Below are 25201 nucleotides of genomic sequence, written 5' to 3'. Positions count from 1 at the left end.
GAAAACACCTTCAGATTTAAAGTGCCTTCCGTGAAAGCTAGTAGGCTGATTTGTTTGGGCTTACAGGGGGCCACAGTTTACTCCTAATCGAAAATTCTACTTTTAGCCAACTCTGGTTCAGGACTGATTTCTTACCAAAAAAACTCCATTATCAGTACACAAATGACTCGGATATAAAGCTCTAAATAACCCTGAATATATTGTTTTTTGTTGTATGTATTCATATATTCATTAAAGCAAATGGAGAGAAAAAAAATCAATTTCATGCTTCGGGATGTTTTTGTGAAACCATGTTGTTTCTTACCTGCAGTGTACCACCATGGGCCCTGCATCTGGAGGATTGCAAGCTTTCACCCGTCTAAGGAAGGCCAGGAACGGAGTGGGATGCTCTGGTACCCCGTGGTCTGGCCAGGCCGTGAACTGGAACTGCCTCACCTCTCTCTTCTCGCTGGAGCCATTCTGAATTATGGAGACGGGTTAGTGACAAGTTAGTGACCCATACAGTTCACATCAAGTACTTGACAGATGTTGTGTGGTCTAAGTAGCTACTATAGGACAAAAAAATCCAGATGCCCCTCACTTTAAAAAGTGCAAATGTCCTGACACAGTATGTGGCCAGCTCTACTGTGTCTAGCAGTGTCACTTGGATGAGGCCATATGTCTCTGTTGCTCTTGTAGGCCAGTACTGGTCACATTTCACCTGCAGTGGAGAGAAAAAACACATTAGACAGGGTCTGGATAGAAATATTTATACACTTCCCGCCCTATAGTTTGAACGGATTAGTCCTGATTAGTCTGATCTAAATTTCTATTATATATCTCTATCCTTTTGAGGTTTATTTACTTTGTACTTTTCAACAGTGCCCTGTTTCGCATTCACACGGTAAAATAAATGTCCGAATTCCCTTTATTCCTGCTGACTATGTTTGATTTTATAATCAATTAAATGGCCTGCGATATTTGTGTAGAGCCGACGGAGCTATTAATTGTCCTGACATACTCTATAATTACTAAGGTAACCACAGTTTCCAATCATATCACCGGCTCAGCTTTATTGCCATTCGAGTGTACAGCTTTGTTTCCCAGTTAACGGCCAATAAAAAAACTGTTCCATTATAGCATTACAGCTTAGCTGACACAGGGAATCACTATTGGTGTTGGGGAGGAAATAACTAGGTTCCAATTCACTTGTTTTTCTTTGTGTTGTCCATTAGAACTGATGTAGTTTTAGCTGTATGTTGCCCGGTGCTCTGCGACTGTATAACAGCTGGACACCAGTTCAGTTGTACCACTGGTGTATTTAAATATCTAAAGCATGTATTAGCCACTCCCTTCATTTCCTGATCAGGTTTTATAAAATGGCAAGCAGGCAAGTAGCAATTAAGTAATTGTAACACCAGGGGAAATGATTCATACTGGTGTTTACTTGCAAATACTCAAGGTTTGGTTGTGAAAGTCACACAAAGACAGCTTGAGTAATTCCGAACGAATGATATGACTGATTAATATTAAAGCTGTGAGCTGTTGGCAGCAACAAAAAGCGCATTACGCACTACAAATGTCAAACAACATAATGGTATGGAAAGATCAGAGTGGTGGATGTCTTGCAGGAAGCCTTTACAGCAGAGCCAAGAAGCCCTCATATCACAAAGGATCTATAAAATGAAACAGACACCTAACACCATGAAGCGCATTTAATTAAAAAATTATGCATTTTACAACACCTATAATATTGAATATGAGCCACAGCAGCTGATTTGCTTTGCAGATTGTACAGATACTGAGTGAAAAGTGCTCTATGGATTGAGTCAGCACCCCTGTTAACACTATGCCAGGCTCTTAGAAAAGGCATACAAGTGTGAAGGTCAGTAGCTTGTGGACTCTTTGCAAGCTTTCATGTGCTCAGTCAAACACTGTAAGATGTGCAAGAGAAAGAGAAAGGGATGAGGTGCCTATTGACCATGTCAACTTTAAAGGAGTTGAGAGTGCATACAGCTGGGCAATGTAGCTTTTCAGTGTTTGAGACTTTTTATCACTGATTGTAATCCAGTGCCTTCAGCAGTGCAAAGCTAATGAAGAGAGCCATGCCACTAATCAGTCAGGACTAAATAACAACAGAGGGTGTTGTTGTGAAGAAAGGATTGAGGATATCAGTGGGAAACAGGATGGAACTTGGCTGTTCCTGGAGAATTAATACAGAGGCATCTAGGGAGGCCAGAGTAAAATATACTGCACAAATTAAACAGGAGTTTAGGAGGACTGGGATTTAAAACTGATTGTGAACAGAATTGGAATAATGTATTCTGCAAATTTTAGATGTCAAATCAAGAATGGAAATTTATTTCTGAATGTAAAATAATAGTGTGTTTTATGGGTTCTGGGTTCAACCATGTCATTCCACATTCCAAAATATAGCTATATCTGTATTTGTATCTCTTACCCTGGACCTCTCCTCCAGTTTAGTCATCATGACGATAATAGCACTCCTCTGCTCCCAGATCATCCTCCAGAATTCACCAAATGTCTCTGGGAGAGATCCTTGGGTTGCAATGTAGGCATTCTGCTTCCTGTAGCCATCGATGTAGTTGGCATTGATATAGTCGCTTCCAGGAATACCTAAAAACAGACAAGGTGCAAATTCTGTTGTCAAGCTTAGTTACTGTGCAAAAAAACAACAACTAAGCATTGCTTCAGTTATCAATGTGTTGCAGAGGACGGAAACATTTAGATGGTGGTAGTCTTAAATACAATGGTTAACATTATTTGTCGAACACAATGCTGCTAAAAAGACAATAAACATAGTGGTATTTTCCCAAGTTGTTCCAAGTCTTGATTTTTCCCTCCAGTTCTTTAAGGTCACATTAGATCCCCTCCCACATAAGGTACAGATGACATTGCATGTGGCTATGCTCCGTGTTTCCTAAAATCTTTTTCCTGAAAAAGTCATTTAAGCAAAAGCCTTTAAGTTATAAATGGAAAAATAGCATAAAACAGTGAGATTTGGAGCCAGTGGTAAAGTCTGTGGGGATTTGTATTTGCTATCAACAACACTTTTAAATCCACAGTTTTTGTGTCCCTCTCCCATATCTGCAACTCACTTACAGATAAAGCTTGGTCTGTAAAAGTCTATCACCTCACATGGAGAAAAACAAACCAACAAAAACCTAGCAAAACAATTCCCCCCATCTCCCTTCCTCACTCCTCCTTCCCTTTGCTTATATTAAATGAAAGGCACAGCAGCCTTTTCGAATCCAGGCGGAAGAGACAGAGCTGACAGCTAGTCAATGCTTCAGGACTGGCAGTTTAGGGGCTTCGTGCACACATGGTCGACCAAGATAAGTCTCATCTGCATGGACGCCACGTATCAGAGAATCCCCTCACTCCAACTGCTTCCCCTCCCCTCTTTCCCCCAGACTCCCTTTTACTCCCAGGTAACTTATTCAACAGAAAAAAGGAAAGAAAATGGAATATGAACACATTCAAAGACCAACCCACATCATTTTTTTTTTCAAGCATTCCCCCGCCCTCTCGTTTGCTGTTGAAGTTGTCCACACAGCCAAGGCGGCTGTACATTTCCGTGATGGACAAGGGATAAATGCAATTAAGCCCAGTGCGTTTTCAAATTGAAAAGAAAAGCAAAAACAGACATTACTGTGGTTTAATGAGAATGAGGCAAGTTGTTTAATGCACATTTGCAAATGGATTTTTCCTTTGTGCTTTCTGTCACTCAGGATTTGTATAATTTCTACCATTTTCTCTGTCAATATGCTTATTGAAAAATAAACATTGCTGTAGCGTTTTTCAGTACTCCTGTAGTGAAGCAAAGGAATCTCAAAGAAAAAGCAAGAAGATTTTGGGGTGTTATGGTGACAAAGATGCTTCTTAGTGGTGGTAGTATATTAATGTTAACACATTGTGGATTTGCAAGCAGATGACAACTTACATTTCTCAAATTACTAAATTGTCTTTCTCTAGAACAGAGTTTTGATGTTGTCACATTAGATTTTGATTACATTTTCCTAATAAATGAGCAGTTTGTAGAATAACAACAGGCTTGTGACAGCTACCACACTAAATATAGATCAATGGGGGAAAAAAAAGATTTTGCAGCATTGGTGTTCCAAAAAGAACATCAAATTGATGGAATTAGGAGTTTAGGTGGATCATGCAAACAAAAACTGATGCGTACTAATTGAAATTAGAAAAAGCAAATTAAGGTAAGACAAGGTTTTAGTGATTAACTTAAAAAAAAAGTTTAATTCTATAAAGCACATGTATTGTATGGTCAGGAAACTTGGCAAGAGGTGCTTTGTGAGTTGTTAAAAGTTGAACAAATTCAGTGATGTCACTACAAGCCAAGTCCACATTATGTACTCAAGCATCAGATCGCCTGTATTCTGAAGATTCTGCTGATCCATCCCCACATCAATAAATTCTGAAAGTGGCTGTCTTCAAATTCTGATGTCAAATCCCAAATCCCTTTTTATTCAAAGAACTCAATCAAAGTAAACAATAGACACATCGCTTGCCAAAAGGCTTTAAGCTTGAGAAGGAAAAGAGGAAGTCCCTCATGTCCCCCTGGCTGAGAACTACTCACGAGCTACAGCACAAAGGCTCCAATGTGGTTGTGCAGATGTGTTTATACGCCTGGCTAATGGAGTTCCATCAACACGCAAGCTGTGTGTTGTTTCTGAGAGACTGCAGAAAGGGCTCTTTGAGTCTTCATCTATCTGTTTTTGTCACAATAGCCATTTACTTCTTTGTTTATTTTTTTCTGCCCTCCATGGGAGCAGCTCAATGGAAATGGTTAATTAATAGCTGTGTGTGTGTGTGTGTGTGTGTGTGTGTGTGTGTGTGTGTGCAATTGTGTTCAATCCAATAAACTGGTGAAGTAGCCAGCACTTAACTAGCCATTTCAAAATGGCCTTTTATTCCTTTGAAGCTGTACTGTATAGTGCAACACTTTCTTAATGTGGCAAAGACTTATTGGACTGGTTCAAACCATGTTTGTGATGGGCTCAATGTAAATTGTGCAACCACGTTATGTGAGCCCATATAATGTTGGTGAAAATGTGGTAACGCTTTATATTAAGGTCCTTGTAATAACCATTAATTAACAAGTAATAAGGCATTGTTCTCGCTTTAGATCCCTTTAGCTGCAAAAAGCATAGTTAACTGTTAACAAGTGCATAGTTAACTTATAATAGATGAGCAAAAAAGTATATTTTAATATCAATAAGCAAACAAAAGATTAATAAAGGCATGGCAAAGACATAATGGGTGGGTTATGGGTGTTTGTAATGCTATTATGAAGAATTATAAGGTATTCATGAGGATTTTATTAATGTTCTTATTATAAATCTCATATAGCCTGCTATTAGCTGTATTATAATGCCATTATTAACACTTATATAGGCTTATAAACACACAGTAATGTTAATAAGAATCTTGTAAGGACTTACAAGGGCCTTATTACTTGTAAATTAATGGTTATTACAAGGACCTTAATATAAAGCGTTACCGAAAATGTTTGTGTTGGTAAAATTAGCAAATGCATACTTTTGTATCAGTTATGCAATGTAAATTGCTAATTATAATTTGTAACACTCTCTAATTATCTGATATGGCGTCAGACAAAATGTAAGTGTGGGGCACTATAAAATAATCACCTGACATACAGTCAGAGAAATGGAAGTTGGTAAAACAACTGGCAATTTTAGTTGACGTCTCTTTCTTTGCCCCTGTGGTATGAAAGAAAATAAGTAGTCTGACATTCTTGTGTAGGATTATAATTTTAAAGTACAGTGTGGATGCTCTCCTGAGGTCTAACAGATACAGTTGTTCTGGCTGTCTGTAGAATCAATACAGCAGTTGGGAGGGAAGATGTTAGTGGGTAGCATACCGTCGATAGCAGAGAGCAAGACTCTGGAGTGGTCGTAGGCAATCACGTTGGCATATCTGTTCTTTGGTTTGTTGACCTCCAGGTTTGAGTGCTCCCACGTGAACTGCTGACCAGGGTCAATGGACTGTGAAGTAGAAGAAATGTATAATTTTATATAATTTTCATTATTACATAATGTGAAAACTTCATAGATCTTTGGTAAGACTGAGTTTTACTGCATAGCATTTTCCCATCAGCTGTTTGTGTAAGATCAATATCAGAAAGCCTATTGAAATATGCCTTTTACACAGAGAACTTGGAAATACTTTGTAAAAATATTTACTCATTTTCCCATGTCGGTTGCCTGCAAACAGCTCTCAAAATGGCGATAGTTGTGCCAGTTGCTTTACAAATGGTGCTGGTTGTTTACTGTCATAGCAATGCTCTAAATGTTGCATACAGAACCTTGAAGAGTGCTTGAGGCGTTGTTTAACAGGCCCTTGTTTGTCAAGAATATGAAAAAGGTAGTTTATAAAAGTGAAAGCTCTGATGATGGCAGTCCCATGTCTCCTATTCTATTTTTGCATATCTCCACACTGATGACATTACACTTCTATTTTGTGTTTAATGGCATGCATGCTATTGATTTTTAGCAGTGCTGTTAGACCTCCTCATGCGTGCAAAACAGTGATGCAGAAAACATTGATAAAATATTGCTTCATCTCTAGCCCTTCGGCATGGAAGAGTTTGTCTTGCATTAATAGTGTTTCCCCTCAAGGTCAAATAATATTTAAGGCTGCCCACTTGAAGCGGACTATTCCCACCAAGTGAAGAGGAGTAATCCACACAGCATTTAGAAGGAATGAAAATTAGTATGATCACTCAAGCATTCTTAACCTTGTCAGTTAAAGCATGCTTCTCTCAGACAGCATGCTGCATCTTCAAGATTGCTTCGGTCCTACATCGAATACTTGTCGATGTTTTAAAAAATAAATGGTTTCGCATCGTAATCACATGCATTGTATTTTATGCTGGCATACTATAATAACCAGTGAGTGTCCTTTCTCAGCACACAAAATGTGGAGCCTCCTGAATTTAGTTGTGACCATGATATAAAAGCACTTTGGGGTTATTGAGTCCAAAGGAAATTATTGTTCTCTGACTGAAGGCTGATTCACTTGATGATTAGTCTAACCCAGACTTTTATTCTTCTCAGTTAATTTAAGTAGAATCTATTCTCAATTCTCAGTATCTTGTAGAAAATGGGGTGTCAACAGACACTGGAATCTCAGTTGACACTTTTGGTCTGCAAAAACTTTAATTTAAAGTAAAAGAGAGCATTTTGTGCGTGGAAGTTTGACTTGAAAAGTGGATAGTTTTACTTTGAAGAACTAAGTGAACAATGTGTTGTATTTGGCATGATATAACTGCTACATATAAATGATTAGATTTACAGAAACATACATTCTGAATTGGCCTCAAAGGAAAAGCTTGTGTTCCATCGGCTTTCCTCATTTGATTAGAAGGACTTTACGGCACATACTAGAATACCACACTTGAGACTAGTTCGACAGAATTTGCTATCCAAGCCCTCTTTCGGCTTTGTAAAGCAGAGATTGATAATGCTCCCTCATCACCGATAAATGAGCTATAAAATATAATATCACAAAGGGAAAATACAAAGACATGAAAGATGGCATTCCATTTCACATTACAGGGAAAATATTGTGCTTGTGTTTTTAATGACTACAGACTGCTTTTATGAGTTAATCTCCACTGAAAGTAAAAAACTCAAGTAGAATAAGACACACTGCAAATGGAAGCCACATCACTACATTAGTACAGTGACCTTGCTTATAATCTTAATATGATCATATTTTTTTACGACTTTGGGGTAATTTATGGGAGCAATAAATGCATAACAATAAGCCTAATTATTTATTTTTAACGATGTCAACTACTACTATGACTATGGAAGCAAATACAGTAAGAGCTATTTAAGAGCATATGAGCTCTCCGTGAATACGACAATACTTTTCAGCACCAATTTGTTTATCTGCAAAAATCACTTTAAGCTGCAATATGCTGGGGACAAACCACTGGCTAAGCCTGATATTTTATCAAAATATGTTGAAACAGTGGGCTGCAACATTGCTCATAATAAAAATCTTTATTTCATTGTGCTTGCAAAATTGCTTTCCACTACTCTCGAATAAGCACTATGAAATTGGAATTCAATGTACTTAAGCTGCAGTAATGATTGGGCAGCTTGGCAGCCACCCATATGGTGACCTCATAGATTTTGGAGCCGTTGCAGGACCCGCATAGAGAAATGGGCAGAGAAACGGTGACCAGTCCTATCTCACAAAATGCTCCTGAAAGGATCTCTCGCTCACACAATTTTTCAGGGTATATGAGTTCATCTACAATGCAAAGCCAAATGAAGGAAGCACTCTCATTGTCTACCTACAGCCCACAGGGGTTTTGAGGGCACTTCAATTTGAAGGACTTTTACGTTTCACATACATACATACATAAATAAAACTATCACCTTTGTTCTATTATGCCTTTTTTATTTCGATAGTGGCCATACATCCCAGAATGAGGTTAAAGCAAAGACAAGTGTCAGTGAGCTGTAGCCTTTGAAACAGTCTAAGAGTGCATTACTCACTCCCATCAGTAAAGCAATACACAATTGGGTTCCTCAAGGATAAGCCATAGTGAATACCATTCTATTTATAGGACACTGTATGTCGTGTATGGGTGTTCCATTTATGACGTTTGTATTGCAAAGTGTAGTGCTGCCTTTGAGTTAATGTCATATTATTTTAGTTGGATTATTGCACAAAGTTGGTAAACAAACCCTAATGCTGTCTAATTTTCTTAGTTGTGTGCATCTTAATTTCAGTGTTTTACCACTCCTTTCCAATGCAGTCACTGTATAATTGAGATTTAATTATCTAAATTAATTGAAAAAAAACAACAACAATAACACAAATTTCACTTTTATATAGTACAATTGCTGAATCCATATTGGAACTTCTAAAACTTGCCTCATATTCCTGTGAAAACTTGAGGTTGTCATTGGCTTTCAGGCGTTCCAGATGATCTGCCAGGTCCATAATTGGGATTGGAGGGTGGCTAGCCATACCTGTCAATCAAATAGACTGAAGGTCAGTGACCTGTCTTGTAAGAGGGCATCACCCAAGCACAAGCCAACAGTGAATCATTAGATAAGCAGCATGTGTGTTTAACAGGGGGAATGGAAGAGTGGATCTTGTTAGGCTAGTTTGTTCACTCAAAGCAGTGGCCATGCTCATATAGAGAATATGGACACAGAAGCCAATGAGAAGTCACCGAGCACACTTGCCCCACTGGGACTCTCCCTATTGAGAGAGAAAAACGTTATTCACACAGAAAGCTGCGGTGGGTAGTTAGCATGGCACTAAGACAAAGACACAAACAAACATCCCAGAAAGCAAACAGAAAACATTCAAAATGTTAGCCAGATGTTGATGTCTGCTTTGAGTGATGACATGTTTTCAGGCTGTCATATTTAAACTCCGCCTCCTGTGATGTCATAGCATTAATACCAGATGGATTAGATGGGGATGGGAGTACAAGACTAGGCAGAAAAAAGGAAAAGAAGGTAATTAAAGCTAAAAAAAAAAAAAAAAAAAGACAAAACAAATCATGTCAAATGCATAATCGAGACCAACTAACTTGACAAATGGAGGTTACTGGGGTGACTGGACGCACCTGAACCTGTGGAGGAAACGGCGGTGTAATTAAATACTTAGCAGATGTCATTAGCAATGTGATGACTATTTTCTTCACAAACAGAGGGTATAATGTGACAAGAAGTAGTTGAATGATTATGTGTATTGTAAATGGTACATTCATTAGTAACATACAAATCGTCATGCTAGAAGCTTAGCTATGCCACCATGCGTATTTCATGGAAATAAGAAAGCATACAGGGAATGAAAATCCTAGCCACACAAATCAAAGTCAAGCAACCATAGGATATTATTTGACATTCATTTTAACCTGAGGATGCTGACATAGTGATATGCTACTTGCATAGTGTGCAGTTAAGTTCACTTGACTTTGACAATATAGAACTGACATTGTTGAATATGTTCGGTAGTTGAGGTGTGTCATCAGCATGCTCAAGAGCTCTAATGAAGGGAAACAATCTAAAATGTCGGGTTGAACAATGCTGATGTTCACTAAGACACCCTTTTATATATGCTGCCGCAATCCAACAAACTTGAGAATTCAGGTGCCATTTTGACACGCCAGTTGCATGACAGTTTCTCTCTCTCCATTGAGGTGATGTTTCATTTTGGTTGCTGGCACAAGTGGGCATTAGCTAATGGAAGCTCTGCCTTGTTTTTTTCCCACCCACTCTCACGTCTCTCAGAAAGACGGCAAAGGGTGTTTCTATTGCAGCCCACTGCTCAAAATCCATTTCCAACATTAGGGGACAATGAAAGTACCATTTCCAACACTCCGTCGCTCAAATATCAAGCATCCTTAAGATGAAAATGTCCATTGAGGGGTAAAGAGGTGGAAGAAAGGGTAGCGAGAGTAGGGGAGAGAGGTGGTCTAATGTGGAAATGCTTCAGGAATTGAGAGAAAGTGGTCACGTGGTCGGGGAAAAATGTTTAGTCCTTTTTGAGCAGCGAGAGAGCCAAGATACCAGCTCTCAGAAAGGCTGTTGGGGGAAAGATGATGGCTTGAGAGGCGAGTGAAATAGTGGGAGGATGGTTGAGATCACTCTGAGCCAAAAGGAAAAATACCCCTCTGCCAGGATGAAACAGCCAGTAATGGTCCTAACATCATTGAAGAGCTTTCATAAATATGCAAAATCTTTTTTCAAAAATGAGCCTGCAGGGATAATTCATCCTCCTTTCATACTAGCTGACCTGAAAAATATGGCTTTGATATTACAACATTATTGGCAGTCTCTGAACACCTGTCCCCAAAGCAGTTGGTGCCAGAGGAACTCAAACGGCAGTTAAGTGTGTCTCGCTCGGCCAGGATGAGGGCAAAGATGCATACCTCCTTTCCAGGTGATAAATGGACTGTGACTTCCATCGTTTCCCCGGGCAGGGAAAGGCCACATGACTGAGCCAAGGCATGACCACTGACCACCACTCACCTCAGCACTAAAGGTCAGGGCGGGTAAACACTAGTGTTTACAGCCTGCCACCACTTTTCCGTTGCTATCCATTGGCTCGCATACAAAATGGAACACAGAGCCATGACACATTTTTGTATTTCCCTCACCTTCCACAATACTGCACCCTGTCTCCTAGCAGCAGGATACCATCCATGCAGGACTGCGCTATTCTGAGTAAGCATGACAAGTCTTGATGACCTGGATAACCCAGGTGCAGAGGAAGACGACAGCTGCCATGAAACTGTCAAGCTTGCATTTCTGCCTCTTCATTTTCCACTGAGAAGTGTCTCTGGGGAGGAATCTGTCAGTTTTGACCCTTTGTGCCTGCTCTAAGCACCTGTCCACTGTCTACCTGCAAACTGCTCACTTGTGCAATGCCAATCTCTCCGCAAAGATAATGTGTAGTATGTTACGGTATGAGGATTCAATGTCAGCATTGAATGCAAACCAAGAAAAGATTTGATATAAAGCTAATTGTGAATAGACATTGTCCTTTAAGTAAGCATCAGTAGCATTGGCATTCCTTTCACAAAGCTTATTCAGTTGTAAATTCACAATGGATGAGATGGACGTCAGTGGCATTATTTGAAATACGTACCAGGCGTTTGGAAGTTGAGGCGTCGAAGCTCAACGGGGTCAGTGGGATGATGCAGTGGCATTTCCTTGCTGTTGGGGAGACTGCCTTTCCTAGCTTCAGATTCTGCTCTTTTTCTGCAGAACAAAGAGCAAATTGGAATTTCTTTTGGTGCTCTTACTGCATCACCTCAAATCTTGTCTCGTGTTCTAATAAATATTGCAGGCAAATATGTAATTAAGGAGATGACAGGACTGCATTCTTACAGTACATAAGGCTACAGGGGGTGGACTAAATAACATCATCACTTCACAGTATAAAGCAATCTAATACAATAGCCCGTAACCAGTAAATGCTACCTTTAGTGAAGCCTAATGTTCACTTTTCAGTGAAAGTGTCAGATAGGGCGTCACTGATAGTAAATTTGAAGCTATAGTTATCGTGTATCGTGTAACCTCATCCTGTTACTGTATATAAAGAAACAAGACAAACAAAAATGCTGCACACTTCACAAAGGTATAATTTACTGCTGGGCTATTACTACTGGAGTGCATTTTGTTGTATTGGTGGGTTCGCTTCTTTGTTCCTCTTCCACTTTTAAATGCAGGATTCCTATTTGTAGAGAGTCTTGTTTTATATATTTTTAGTGCACAACGTTGTTACCTCTGACACAAGATGCCATGTGTCTGTTTCATAGAAAGAATTGTGGCTTATTTATTCATAAGAATGAACACAAAATTGGTCACTGACATGGAAAACATTTTATAGGAGGTCACTATTAGTACAGTATAAACAATGTAGAGACGATATGGCGGATATCTTGACATTATGAATTTAAAGTTTAGAAGGAGTAGGAGGTAAAAATGAAAACATTTGTGCTTGGGTTTCCCAATAATTGCCTCCTGACAGCTGCCATATAAATAATGTCCCTTTGCTAACAGCACATAACATGTGTTTAACAGATGTTGATTTTGATTAAGCACATAGCATGATTTCATGAATGACATCAACTCCAGTTGGCGACCAATTTCTGTGTGTTTTATGTTTAATATGTGAAGTTGAGGGAGAAAAGGGGTTTAAAGGGAGTTAGTTTTTCTCTACTTCTCTCTCACTCTTACCTGTCTGGTTTGCTGCTCCATTGGTCAGCAAGGGAAGAAATATCGACACAACATTAGGTGGTAAGACCTTTGGCTTTATATAATGGAGAATTCCAGAAACGTTTCTATAGAATAAGTGAATGATTAACTTTATAAGAGACAAATGATACCAATCATATCTCCTTTTGCTTTGCGTGCAAGATTAGTGATGCTTCACTTCAGAAATTATGCTCAATTATGCAGCCTTGGGGCTCTTTGTTTCAAATACTACAGTTTCCCAGGTGCATCCAAGATTTGTACATTGTATCTCTGCTATTTCAAGCAGTTTCAGCTGATTGCTTCTTGTTCAAGCATAAAAAGTCATCTCTTGACTCTTAATTGCTGTGTCTGTCTTTTCCTGTGAATAAGCCTACCACTGTTACATTTATTGAAATCAACAATTATGCATATTCAAGACTGATGCATGGGATATTATAACGGCAAACATTTGAGATCATAATTTTGAATGAATGTAAGCATATACCATAGTAAGATGCATGTTACCATTGGTTTGCTAGCAGACACGAGCTGACTTCAATTATTCAATGTGTAGGTGCACAAATTATACTGATTTATGTCTCTCTGTGACAAAGCACATTGTTATTCTCACATTCTTTCCCTGAGTTTAACATTACATGGTTGTTGCCCTTTGTTTTGCACAAAAGGAGCATTGGGTCACATAAAAATTGATCTTGACAAGACAAATATCTTTATGCACTGAATGTTCCCTAACGTATCGTCGTACCTACCATCTTGGAAATCGGTGTGTAAATCTGCTTGCCACAAATGGAAACTCCCCCCTGAAGCCCCCCGCACACACTATCTTTGTTCACTTTAGGATTATCCAAATCAAAACTTATATAAATAACATCCAAGGACAATAAGGTGTCAGCATTACAGCTGCAGACCTCTTATATTACAATACCATTTATGTATTTTTTGTCTCCATTTTTGGTTCTGTTACTGATTATCTTGTGCTGACGCTTCACTTACTAATCTTACTTTCAATAAATTACTTCTTGAGGACTACTGTGAAATTCTGCTTAGGACTGGACATTTGCTTGAAAGAAGACTGCAGAAAATTTGCCTTATATAAAAGGTGAGAAGAGACAAGATAGTGAAGGACGAAAATCTGTATGGATGCATGCATGTAAGATATGCGCATGTGTGTATCCTGGCAAAGCAGGAGGGCATCATAAGGTCAGAGTCGGGATCTAGAGCTCGTCTCCCTCGTGGAATGGGTAGTAGTAAACGGGGGAGGGGGGGCGGAGGCTGGGATGCCTGCCCATGCCCCAGGGCCTCTCTAAAGCTGCACACACATGCAGTGACATGCAGCAGATAGTCAAAGATCTCCCCTCCTACGCTTGACTGATGAGCAGTGACAGCACGAGGTCTCGCTACCACTAGGGGGTTTCAGACAAAAAAAGCTGTTTTGATTCAGTGTGAAAGTGCATGACCGCAAGTGTTTTCCACAGTTTTACATGTGTTTGTGTGTGTGTGTGTTTGTGCGTGCAGGGGGTAGATGGATGTGTCTGATTAACTTTCTGTCAACGCACACGTCTGTGTGAAGGATTGTGGGTGTCTGCATTTGACGGCTTAACAGTTTGGGTAGCTGTATGCTTGAGATTTAGAGTGTGCATGTGTGTGCTACAGAAAGTAAGGGTCATGGATAGTCTGAAGATCAATATGCCTCAGGCTTTAAGTTAAAGTCTTACATTTGGTGTCTGTATTCCAATGTGCTAATTGAAGATTTGTGCATGGTAGTGTGTTGGTGTCCTGAATGTTAAATATTGAATGGTCATACATAATGCATTTTAAGTGCTTTTTTGTAAGAAATAATGGTGACTGCATATAGTATTTGTGTTATGGTAGTTGTCCCATTTGAGGTGGATTCCTGTGCAGATTATCATTCAATATTCTCACCTTTTGTAAAGGAGGATAGCAATGACGATGCATATGATGAAGACCACCGCTAGCACAGGGCCAACCACCCAGATGAGGCCTTCCTCCTCATCGATGACCGGCAGGGGTTCGATGTCGGCTGACACAACAGGGTCGGAGTAGGGGCTTGTGGCATACATGATCTGAGCGAAGGAAAAGCAAATCACTAATCAATATCACATGCTAGAATATGTTTTTTCATATGATGATTGTATATACTGGACATAATCCTGCTTCCATCATTGTATCTATAATCTGGTATTTAAGATATTTTCTTGCCAGTGGTATCAATATCCAGAACTGAGTACAGATGGATCCAGACTTATTTGAGCTCAATATATTCAAAGCACTACTGCAAGACTTTAATTTACCCTCACTATAAAGCATATCTAACAGGACTCTGACAAAGACAGCATGACCAACAATTTGAATTAATAGCCAATTCAGAGTTTTGCTGCTGTGATTTCTGCTAAGCTGCAGTTTGACCAATCAAAATTATCTTCAATATCTCTCCTATACAGGAGCCTTGATTGAACTATTTCACATTCTACGAGGAGATAAAAAAAAGGTCTTGTGGGAAGAAAATATATGCTTCAGTGGGCAAATTAGAGATTTCCCTCCGTTCACCATTATCGTTTTGCTCTACCTGAACTCAGGGTTAGCGGAGAGAGTGTGAGGCAGCACTATAGACCCTGCAGCTCATCAAATCCATCATCACGCCTGCGGCTGCCTAATCATGCGGCTTTCGGGTCTTCAGTCCAGACAGGCACATGCACACATACACACTAGCTGCAGCAGCGGAGATAAGGTGGACCGCACGTAGGACGCAATTAAAGAGGAGCCCTGTTATCGTGGTATTCTTGCGATCAGCTAAGGTCTTAAGGGGGTTCTCTCCCCAAAGCAGCAAGGGTCAGCTTCTTGGGCCAGCTGCAGCTTTAAATTTCTAAGTCAAAGCCTCACAAGGGCTCAGAGTAACACATCAACTAACTCCGACCCTCCACCAAGGTGTAGTGGATTTAACCCTCTGTGTCTATTAACATGTACAGTTTTGAAGACAAAGACCACAAGATCACGAGTATGGGGTATCCCAGAGGCAAACGAGCTCATGTCTAAGCTGAACTCAAGTATAATATGAGACACATGTGGATAAAATGGAGATAATTCATGTGCCAGAGAGCAGACTCACATTTTCAGACATCTCCAAAACAGCAAGCACAAAGAAGATGTACTCCAGGCCATTCTGGAGTTGCTTGTTTTCAAAGCCTCGGTAGATCTTGCCATCTCCCAGGGTGAAATCGGTGGGCAGCTCTTTATAGTAGGCAGCGATATAGGGTTTGGGTTCTGCCTGCCTCTGGAACCGAAGGCCTCTGCTAGTTTGGTTTATCTCCTTCAGCAGCTACAGTGAGGAGTAAGAGGCAGACAATTGATAACACATCAAGACACGTTACAGCACACATGAAAACACATCTACACAAACCAAATCTGTCTATCTAGATTTCTTTCTGATTGCCGAGCTGAAAATGCTGATTGCAATAGGCAGAACATTACAGAAAAGATCAATGACTTATTTCATCTGGGTTTTTTTTTTGACTACAAAAGATTGTGATTCGATTAAAAGATTGTGTGAATTTCCAGCATGTAAAACAGTTGAGGATTATCCAACAGCTTCAAACAGTAAAAAAGAGACAGAATTAATTTTTGCTGGATTTGATTAGCATTGCTATTTATTTTCCAATTCTCTTTTTCATAAATATGAATGAAAGATATGCAAAGCAAGGATAAATTACATTATGTGTCAACTAATGACTTCAAACTACGTTTTGCCAAGTATAACAAACCATATCCTCAAAATTAAAAAAACAGCCATGTTATTGGCAGGGATTACCCAAAAAAAAGAGCAATTTTTTCTCCAACGTCACTGCCAGTTTTGGACAGAATTATAACGTATCAAATCACAGATTTTCTTTTTTTTATCTTAACATTCATGGTCTCCACAGTAATTCACATTAGAGTCAAAAATACCACCTCTGCTCCTTCAACCAACGATAATAATAATGCTAATAGGCTGAAAGAATCACATCAAGTATGCCCTTCATACACGTCTGCTCCATCTTTAAAGTTTAAACTTCCACTACAAAGCGTGGATCATAATTATGCTAATCAAGCTTGGCTAGTTTGGGCGTCTGATTTCATATCTCTGGCTTGTGTGCACCAATGAGTGTGTGTGTGCGCACTGTGTGTGCCTGTCATTCACATTAGAGTGTGTGCGTTCTTGTGTGTGCTCTGTTTTGGCTGCGGGGCTGTTGGTGCTGCCCGATAATGTCTTCAATCATCTCTCCTGTCAACACGGCTAAATCTAGCTGCCCTTGGGAAAAGTTGTGAAAAGGTGAGTGCCAATATTGACAAACAAATAAATTCTGACAGAGGGGCGACTTTTGGGCAATCGGTCAAGGCTACAGACATGGGCCTGTAGGCATGAGCTGCAAAGCCAATGCCAGATGAGACATGATGTGTTTTTTCTTTTTGCCCCCTAACCACGTGATATATTGTGATGTTTATACAATAGGAATAAATATTTTAAAACTCAGTTTCAAAATATGATATAATTTGCCAGAGGAATCGATTCACAAATAAGAATGCTTGTCAGAATTTCAATTTTTTGGTAACCTGCATAAGAATCACTTTTTCTACACATTTCTAGGACAGAGCCTGCTGTAAATGCTGCATGGAATGGCATGGAACCAATAGCTTTCAATGCTTGACACTGCATATAAAAGGAATACCTAAAATATAACCACAGCTTACATGATAAAAAGCTTTCATTTGCTCACGCGTTTCATCATACCTGCAATGCACAGAAGCTTCTGAATTATCTCAACTGACTAAATATAAAAGTTGTCAAGTGTTTTGTGCACACGCTGTAGCCTAGCTTTGCCTGGAATGAGAAGAGACATGAAGGCCTGATGCAGCTCTTCAGGTAATTACCACAGACACAAAGAGGAGGAGGAGGAGGTGGGGATGGGGGTTGAGTTTGCAGTGCACTTGATGGCTACTTCATGTTCTCATTTCCATATGAACAGTGCTCTCTCCAGCTATTTGCGTCAATCAGTGAGCCTCATCTCCTGTTCCTCCTGCTCTCTTTACAGCCTCAACTTACTTTTATTTTTTTCCAGTTCTGAGAAAAGTAATGTGTGGTATGTGCACACTGTTATATACTGTAGGCCATATGAAGAAGCTATGTACAATAACTGGGTAATAGAAAAATTACTGGATTCTGTCATGTCATATTTCAACTTTTGTACGCTAGGAACCAGATACATCATAAACAGCTACGCGTTTAAACTTACCTCTTCCAAATTCATCTCATCTGGATTGTCCCAGGGTTTTAAAAACTTGCCGTTACCATGCTTCTTCAGAGGCACTACCACAATGTAATATCCCCTGAAAAATAAAATGTAACATATCGAGACATGGTTAAAGATCATCACCACATTTCAAGACACAAGTTAACTAGCTCTATTTGCAAGTCACTGTTTGCTGAACAGACGAAACGACAGCAAAAATAAATACAACATTGTCCACATGTTGACCTGTATTACAGAGGTTCGTCTGCTTACCAGACCGGATGAGAAAAATATGCGTAATCATGCCTTTTGCAGTTTGTCCAATTCTTTATCACTTGTTTGTGGTTGTTTTTTTTTTAATTTAATTTGAGCATGATCAGAGAAATCTGGAAATACGATTACACCTCACTGAGGCCCACCGTGGGCTAATTCGGAAACCTCTGCAAACGCAGAAAAGATACAGAATTAGAGGGATTTTCATCACCCTTCATCAGGGTGGCAGTCGAGATAACGGCCTCTGCCAGAGTTTTCTGGGCTTCCTGGTTGGACACTGCACAAGCTAGCGTTAGCCAGAAAGGCAGTGTGGCAGGCTAATGGGAAACTAATTAGCTTAAGCTCTGGCATGGGAGACAGTGGGCCAAACGCATCCAGCAAGATCAAAAAACCCAAGATGGGTTTGAAGCATCAGTCGACAATCGGATGTGCTCCTTGGCCTTCTGACAACCCGGGCTTTGTTGAAAAGCTATGAGAGACTTTATAGGGCTTAGAGGAGTGTGCTTAAATGAGTCGGGCTGCTTCAGTGTGTAATGACTGAGGTGAAGTGGATATTACACTGAAATGTAGGGATGAATATAAATGACTCTGTTTTGGAAGAATTACCCGTGACAAGGTCAATCAAGTTATCGTCTGTATTTCTACTCATAATGCATCAGTAGGAAATAATAATCTGTAATATAGACATTAGCATCGGGCAGAGAAAGTTCCATGGCACCACAGTGATGTCTTTACCAGCCACATATCCAACAATAGAGCCATTTTTATACAGTCAAATCATATTATACTTGATGCACGTTGCCAATTACAAATAGGGCAGTACCCGAATCAACTTAGAGACGACACTTCAGTTTTATAAATTGAGTCAGGGGTACAAGACTCTGTTTAAGATTACAGCCTGCCATAATGTTATCTTGCAATACTCTCTGTGCAATAACACAACAAAAAGAAACATGCATTTATTTGACTAACAAAAAGACAGGGGCCTCTCGTTTAATGATTCAAATCTTGGACGTTCAGGGAGCCTTAATAACAGAAACCAGCTTTAGTACGATCATCTTTACTCACCTTACTCTCTCAGCTGTCTGCACCGTTGGTAGCTCCACAGTCACCATACCATCTGAGTTGGTCTTGCCAATCAGGAAGGGTTTGGTGCGTAGGATGTCTGGGGCCGTCATGGTGGACACACGATGCTGCAGACCTCCAGCACTGTTGCCACGGTTGGTCAGGAGAAAGGAGTACTGTGTCTCAGGTTGAAGACCCGTGATTAGCTTCTGCGTTAGCTTCCCATCCACCTCAACACTCTGCCCGTTATCGTAAAGGATCTGGATGCGAATGAGTTGATGTTTCATGTTAAGTCTGGGTTTTGACGTTAGGCTTACGTTCTGTGTCATAGTAATGTGTATGTCAATACATATGAAAATGTTGGATTTATCTATAAATTGCTCACAGTAAAAGGCTGAGCTGCGTTGTAGGTATCTGGGATCTCCCATGTTAGCAGCACTGATGTCTTCATGGCAGCTCTCACGTGAAAATTTTTTGCAAACACTGCTAAAAGAAAGGGGGAGCGGGTGATTTAGACACAAAACATCTTCTATACCCATCTACACTAATGGTCCCACAACAGTGCTTACCTGGGGAATGTCTCCTTCCAAACCAGGCTGAAATTAGTACTACACTGAACTCAACACTGTCCTCTTACCTTCTTACCAACACCAACTTAAATTAATGACTGACCTTTGCTTGACTGACGAGACACAAAGAAACATACATACTTACTCCATCTTAAATCATTTTTAGATTAGAAAGGGACTAAGGGTTGGACATTATGTTAACACCAGTGTCCTGTAGTTGATTCCATACTTTGTTAACTTCTGCCATCTGAGGCTTTCAGAGGAAGCTGCTGTGGTTGGAAGGGGCTGGTCAGGGAATGGTTGATTTTTAAAAGGGAAAGAGCTAATAAGGTTCAGGGACTGGTCCTACCTTGATCCAAAGGCTGTGTCCTGAATTGGACACTGGGGCTATAGGAACCAGAGCCCTTGCTGGTGAAGGCACACATTTTAATATCATAAGTGGTATCTGCCTTAAGGCCATCCAGGATGACTGTTGATTCCGGGGCGGTGATGAAGAGTTCTGAAGGACTGCGTGGGCTGTTGATGTCCTTATACTGCAGAGCATATTTCACAATTTGGCCGTTTCGTTCTGCCAGCAAAACAGGTTGCCAGCTAACCTGAATGGTGGAGGTGGTGGCACCCTCTGCTGTAATGCTCTGAGGGTAGCCGCTTGGGAAATCCTCATTTGTGGTGACTTCTTTGACTGTCTCCTCACCAAAGCCCACTTTGTTGCGCGCAGAAAGGCGGAAAGTGTACGAGGCTCCCTTATGGATCTCTTTGGTAGTGTAGTGATTCTCTCGCTCAGGGAACTCAATAACAGTCAACGGATCCACGTCTTTACGGCCAAAACGGAGGCGATATCCTTGCAGGGGGCCATGGGTTAATGCTGGGGGATGCCACTGGAGGAGAGCTGTGCCCATGTTGGTAGTACTGACCATTAGTCGAGGTTTGTCAGGAACTAAAACAGTACCAATGGAGAAATGGACAACTTGTTATAAATATGGAGATATTTGCAGTAGGCAGGCATTCACTATTGTTTGATCTGCGGTGTGTTTGTGAGTGCAACTAAGTCATTTTACTGTGGTATAACACTGTCAATAGAGGTGAGTAAAGAGCTAAACTGGTGTCCTTTTTCCAATCTTTCTTTCTATCCCTCTACATTTTCCCTTATCTAATAAAAATGCCTTGAGCATTGCTGTGTGACACCAGTGGGTAAGAGTTATTGCACTAAATGAGACAGCAATTAGCTGCATTCACACTTTGCACGCTTGATGACAAGAATATTTGCTAAGCGTTTTTTTCCTTATTGGCAGCAGTTTCCCAGCTTTACAGAGCAGAAATGCAGTTTCAAGTGAAATTGTAGTACATTATCAGAAAACCACAGGAGATTTGTCGGCGGTCACGGTTACAATACCTGCGCCAGTGGTGGTGATCAGTTTGGGCTTGCTGCGTGCACCATCGCCCTTTGTCGTATAGGCTCCCACAGTGACTGAGTATGTGGTCTCAGCCTGCAGTTCTGTGATGATCATTTCCTGTAAAGATGCAGGTCTTTAGTTGCAGGACAGTCACTGGCTGATTTGCAAATACAAGCAAGTATAGACATAAAAGTAGGATGTAACACAACAGACACATTCTCTCAGCAACTGAGGCATGCTTCAGTGGAAAAGGATGGTGTTGATAAGGTTTGGTAAATAGATAATTTGACAAAGAGTACGTACAAATGTTTCCAAAAAAGATGGGACTTGTCTTAAACGTAAATAAAACATATTGTAATAATTTCCTAATCTTTTTTGATATAAATTAAATTAGAAACTGTAAAATCAGTACATTTTATGTTTTGTCATAAATATACACACACACAATATACATATTCTGTTTTTATTTTTATTTACACAGCCTCCCGGTGTTGTATAATAAAATAGCTTCATAAGTACACAATTGTTTAAAGCCTTTAGGTCAGTGTTAGTGTTAGTCCACCTATAATCCACCTATAGTTGTCTTCATATCTTAAGAACTTGAAAAAGCACTCAAGCTAATGCTTAAAACCTTGAGGTCGTGAACTCTTAATGCACAAAAGACACATGCCATTCATGCAGAGGATGACAGCAAGGGAAAAACAAGGTTGGGATTTTGTCAAGTTTAACTACTCACATGTTCAGTTGAATCATCATATTCCCACTGATTATGATATCAGAATATGGAGAGAAAAGAGACAACAAATAAGGCCAGGTAGAGACACTAATCACTGGTGAGAACATATGCACACACAGTTTGTCTGCAACCACCAATTAATTTGTTGATATAAAGAATTGTAAAAGTAAAAGATAAATGCGTGCATCCAGTAGAATTATAATTAGTGACATAACATTTAACTAGTCACTATTTACTGAGTTTAGCAGAGTGAAATTATTGATATGACATGACTTTTTTCACTCCAAATAAAAGACTTTGCTGTAGCACATGTAAAGGTGTGAGAGAGAAAGCGGTACTATGTGTCTGAGAGATGCGGTGGCTGGCTGAGAAGGGTGTTTTACCTGGGCATCATCAATCAGGATGTCCTTGATGACTGGCTGTCCTGTGGGCTCCCCATTAACCATCCTGACATAGTGCACCTGGTACCCTCGGATCTGACCGTGCTGCTTGGTGGGCATCGGTGAACGCCAGATCACTTTAATTGATGAGGAGTTGACAGCCTCCACCTCAACTTTACGAGGTGGCCCACTAGGAACTGGAGGAACACCATGGGATAGAAGAAAAAAGGTCAAAATTATAGCGAACCCCTTCACGCTCTTTGTAAATCTTGCCCAAAAGCCGTAGCGCAAAATGCTGCGGTGACAAAAAATCACAAAAGTGCAGCAAACTGCAACAAGCACTGCATGACATCAATATTTCAACAATGGTAAGGGGGAAAAAACAACAGCAAAAACAGGTCTGACAACTGACCTAATCTTGAAACATTAAAAATGGGTAGAGTGGATTTTTAAAACATGGAATAAAAATGTGTTTTGCCAAAATAGAAAAGTGGAGCCAAAAGGGGGCTTCAAGTGTTTCAAATGCTTGAAGCACTACAAGAATTTTGGCTATGGAGAAAAAAAATGAATAGAAATATGATTCTATCACATGAGGGGAGGAAAAAAGTTTTCAAAAAATGGCCTTAAAAAAAATCTTCCACGTTTTGTTATTCCCACTGTCCAGAACTTGCCCTTTTGCCAAGTTCCCAAAAAATGTGAGTTCTACAAAAATGCTGCTGTTCAAAAATATTGCAGAAAATAATTCAAAAATGACAGTTGGGACTGGAAGTTGGAGGCCTGCAGTTGAAAATGCCATACCATGTGTTGAAATTGAGCAGCGTAGGAAAAAAAAGGAAAAAAATGTGCTTTTGCAAAGTGAGTCACAGTTTGTTTGAAAAAGTGCACAGTCCAAAATGGGGCTAAAAGTATCAAGTGGTGACAGTCATTTTATTAGAAGCAGGCAGAGGGGGCAGAAAAGAAGTGGGAGTTGTAGATATAGGCGAGGTTGTTAGTATTTGACGGGGTAGGTTAAGAGGGGTAGATTGGATTTGCAGCTGGAGCTTTGTTTTAGCGAACACATACCATCCTCCTCTGTGCGGATGAGCTGCGGCAAGCTTTCTGGTCCTGCCCCGACGTCAGTATGAGCACTGACTGTCACACGGTACTCTGTCCATTTTTCCAGATTTTCCAAAAGGTACTGAGAGCTTTCCGGAGGGATGTTGGAGATTTGATGAGCAGTATTATCCTCGCCTCCAGTTGCAGCATATTGGACGGTGTACTGCGTTATGATCCCATTTTGTAATTCCATTGGGGGTGGCCGCCAACTTACCAGGATGTTGGTGGAGCTGGGGCTATGGCACTTGACATCCTGAGGTGGGCCCGAGGGTTCTGGATGTTGAGTTGGATTTGGTGCAGGTGAAGAGTTTTTTGTTTGGTCAGGGCGTTCAGTGAGTTGAATTTTGTTTTAAAGGAGTTTTGGTTTTTGGTTTGATCGGGGTAATGATGGTAGAATTGACCAAAGAAAGGGAAAAGGAGGAAAATAAAATGACACAAAATGAGAAAAAAGCACAAGGACTCATGTGGGTAAATTAAAGTATTCTAAATAAATGAAACATCACAACCAAAAACAAAACGGAAGGCAAAAATCAACAGAAAAATGTACACACTGATGATGAATGAAAGGTGTTGATTGGGAAAAGGACAGCTTTAACATATGTAACCTACCTTTGTCATGAAAATATAAATATGTATAAAAGGGAAAAATTATTTATCCTAATATATTTATTCGATCATTGTAAGTCTAATATGAAAACCTAAACATATTTGAATGTATTTCAGAAATAATTCAAGATAAACCATTCCAAAATAAAATACCTAAGACAAATTTGGCAAGCAGTTACCATCAATCCAAAAACATAAAGGTTGATGCTTGAACTATTTAAAATAGAAAAATGTTGTATTTGTCACCAACCTTTCCGAAGCCTGTTGGTTTGTGGTAAAAGCCTGATTGTACAACAGAGAACTTCCCAAGGAGACATGACTGATTTATTAGATTCTGATGACATTGGCATGCACTTTTTGATTTACTTCATCATTTACCTCAGAACATACATCTGGGCAGAGTTTGAGCTTGTATACCCACCTGATCCCTGCCCTTGTCTTTCAGAGACCTCAGATTTATGTAAGCTGTGCAAAGTCAAACAGTACAGTGCTTTTTTCACTTATAATTTAGGGGAATTCACTGACCGGACATCAAGCTGATTTAAACTGAAATGGATTAAGTTCAATTTTGTGACATAATCAAATCTTTCAATTTTTCATAAATCTGGGGTCTTTTGGATAGGAAAGTCCCTAACTACAGAGACAGTAATTGCTTTGAGCTTTCTATGATATTGTTACTCCATAACTATAGTGACACTAATTTGAATTGAGTAAAAGCATCAATGCCGAAAAAGGGAAAATCCCAAGTGGTTCTTGGCAGTGTAGTTACATAGAAAGCTCAGTCTCAAAACTTCTCTACTCTCTATTTTAGGCTGACATGTGATGCCAAGAGACAAGGCTTCCTAAAATGCCCTTTGACTTAAGAAAAACAGTTGGGTAACACAGACTCGGACATTCATATAAATAATTCAAGGCTTTATCATTCATTTCAGTCCAGAATGTTTTTGCACAACAAAGGTGGAGAGGGGTCATTTTTGTAACCTTGTCTTCTGACTTCACAGGAAAGCCTGGGCACGCTA

General features: G+C 39.9%; 1 protein-coding gene across 6 annotated transcripts in view; it reads right to left on the bottom strand.

The window, feature by feature from the left end:
* The window catches only part of LOC131989545 (receptor-type tyrosine-protein phosphatase delta-like), a 189386-nt gene that overhangs the window by 11948 nt on the left and 152237 nt on the right, over positions 1–25201 (bottom strand). For 3 of the 6 annotated variants that reach the window (XM_059354782.1, XM_059354783.1, XM_059354786.1), the window contains 16 exons: positions 23544–23849; positions 22485–22678; positions 22102–22128; positions 21365–21482; positions 20321–20908; positions 19788–19888; positions 19406–19662; positions 18068–18161; positions 15907–16116; positions 14703–14863; positions 11668–11780; positions 8935–9032; positions 5903–6026; positions 2441–2616; positions 581–700; positions 305–459 (listed from right to left, as the gene is read on the bottom strand). In XM_059354782.1, the coding sequence (XP_059210765.1) occupies positions 305–459; positions 581–700; positions 2441–2616; positions 5903–6026; positions 8935–9032; positions 11668–11780; positions 14703–14863; positions 15907–16116; positions 18068–18161; positions 19406–19662; positions 19788–19888; positions 20321–20908; positions 21365–21482; positions 22102–22128; positions 22485–22678; positions 23544–23849 (2842 nt within the window). The remainder of the gene's footprint in view (positions 1–304; positions 460–580; positions 701–2440; positions 2617–5902; positions 6027–8934; positions 9033–11667; positions 11781–14702; positions 14864–15906; positions 16117–18067; positions 18162–19405; positions 19663–19787; positions 19889–20320; positions 20909–21364; positions 21483–22101; positions 22129–22484; positions 22679–23543; positions 23850–25201) is intronic. The other 3 variants (XM_059354784.1, XM_059354785.1, XM_059354787.1) reach the window with 3 other exon arrangements.

This window comes from Centropristis striata, chromosome 17 (assembly GCF_030273125.1).
Source record: "Centropristis striata isolate RG_2023a ecotype Rhode Island chromosome 17, C.striata_1.0, whole genome shotgun sequence".
Taxonomy (NCBI): domain Eukaryota; kingdom Metazoa; phylum Chordata; class Actinopteri; order Perciformes; family Serranidae; genus Centropristis; species Centropristis striata.
This window is presented reverse-complemented; position numbering and strand designations above follow the sequence as displayed.